Source organism: Volvox carteri (assembly GCF_000143455.1).
Source record: "Volvox carteri f. nagariensis unplaced genomic scaffold VOLCAscaffold_66, whole genome shotgun sequence".
Lineage (NCBI taxonomy): Eukaryota > Viridiplantae > Chlorophyta > Chlorophyceae > Chlamydomonadales > Volvocaceae > Volvox > Volvox carteri.
In genome coordinates, this window is record NW_003307609.1 from 774,324 (window position 1) to 776,252 (window position 1,929).

The 1,929-nt window shown below is 54.8% G+C and overlaps 1 protein-coding gene across 1 annotated transcript in view; it reads right to left on the minus strand.

Moving 5' to 3' along the window:
- Positions 1-1,929, minus strand: part of VOLCADRAFT_97987 (uncharacterized protein) — a gene marked incomplete at both ends in the record, with an annotated part of 3,863 nt that overhangs the window by 234 nt on the left and 1,700 nt on the right. Inside the window, 2 exons of the mRNA XM_002956899.1 lie at positions 1-65; positions 1,214-1,601. The exon at positions 1-65 is cut by the window's left edge and continues 234 nt beyond it. Of these exons, the coding sequence (XP_002956945.1) occupies positions 1-65; positions 1,214-1,601 (453 nt within the window). The remainder of the gene's footprint in view (positions 66-1,213; positions 1,602-1,929) is intronic.

Genomic DNA, 1,929 nt, shown 5'->3' on the forward strand with positions numbered 1-1,929 from the left:
CACTGAAACGCCGTTGATGGTGGCGGTGCGGACGGGCTTGGGTTCCTCGTCCACACAGCCGCTCTCTGTGATGCATGCGCGGCGATGTGTGTATGTATGTAAGCATGCGGCCGATTTATAGGTACAAGCAGCTTTTGGGGAGCCAGGAGCCAGGTAGAGCAGGGGAAGGAGAGACAGCTTGCTTGCTTATCATGGCTAGACAGATAGAGGAGTAATGAAGCAATACTTAAGCAACAATCGATGATATATGAGGGAATCTTCATATTAACAAATTAAGTATTATAATAAATGCTTGCTTAATAAATAATATTGTGAACAAATATAATTAGTATTTACATGATGTAATTTAACGTAATATAATCAAATATGCTTTAATGTATTGCATTATAGTATCAAGCAATTATTGGGTGAATAAAGAGCGACGTATGTGAAATTGAGGAGTGTCTATCGACCACTTCAGGCTTATCTATCATACCATAGCACCATCTATGGACCATTCTATACCATGGAACTATATAAAATATATTTTCCGGTCCTCTCTCTCTCTCTGTGTGTGTGTGTATGTGTGTGTGTGTAGTAGCTGGTACACAGTACGGCTCACAGTACAAATACGCGCGATGCGCGACCACCAGCATCTCGAGAGGCCTTTTCAGTGGCCAGCTGCTACAGTGTGTGTGCGTGTGCGTGTGCGTGTGCGTGTGCGTGTGCGTGTGCGTGTGCGTGTGCGTGTGCGTGTGCGTGTGCGTGTGCGTGTGCGTGTGCGTGTGCGTGTGCGTGTGCGTGTGCGTGTGCGTGTGCGTGTGCGTGTGCGTGTGCGTGTGCGTGTGCGTGTGCGTGTGCGTGTGCGTGTGCGTGTGCGTGTGCGTGTGCGTGTGCGTGTGCGTGTGCGTGTGCGTGTGTGTTACATGGTCGTGGGGTTGCGTACCCCGTACCTGCAAACGCGCGCAGTAGCATCATATCATCATCCTCATGCTCGGTCCTGTCTACTACACGATGACCCTGTCTATAGAACATACTAATAAATGTTACCGACGGAGGCAGGAGCAGCGTAGTTATTCCCAGTCATATGTATACCACCGCACTATCCTGGGGTTCCCATGCATACCCCATGCAGGAGGATGAGCAGAAAGATGAGCAGCTCCCCATGCAGCATCCCCGTGGTCTCACTCGTGTGCTGCCTTTCCTGACCCACTTCGCTCGCTTTGCTGCTTACCGATGATCATCTCCATCCTGTTAATGGTCATTCCCGCACACGGGCTGGCGCTGTTCACTGTTGCGGTGGCGGCAACTCGGAAGCAGTACGTGGCACTGGAAGCCGTTGTATTCCACGGCCCGCTGGGTACGGACATTCGGTACGGCGTCACGCTGACGTCACGGGCATTGCAGGAGGTAAAAAAAGGGAAACTTTGCACAAGTTGGTTGTTGTTGCCCACGGGGGGTGGTGGGGGTGAGAGGTTGGGGGCCTTGGGCACCTTGGGCACCTTGGGTGGTTTGGGGGCTTTGGGCGGGACAGGCGCTTTGGGCGGTTTGGGCGCTTTGGGTGAACTGGGTGATCTGGGCGCCTTCGGAGGCTTGGCGGCCGGCGGAGGTGGAGATGGCGACTTGGGAGTGAGATGAGGTGGGGGGGGGATGGAGGCGGAGGACGTTGGCTGGGTGGCGGTGGAGATTTAGGCAGCAGAGGGTTTGGCGGAGGCGGCAATGGCATTGGAGGTGGTGGTGACTGGGATACTTGGGGCGAGGAATTGGGTGGTGGGGGAGAGAGCACGGCTGGTGGTGGGGGAGAGAGCACGGCTGGTGGTGGAGGAGAGAGCACGGCTGGTGGTGGGGGAGAGAGCACGGCTGGTGGTGGAGGAGAGAGCACGGCTGGTGGTGGGGGAGAGAGCACGGCTGGTGGTGGAGGAGAGAGCACGGCTGGTGGTGGGGGAGAGA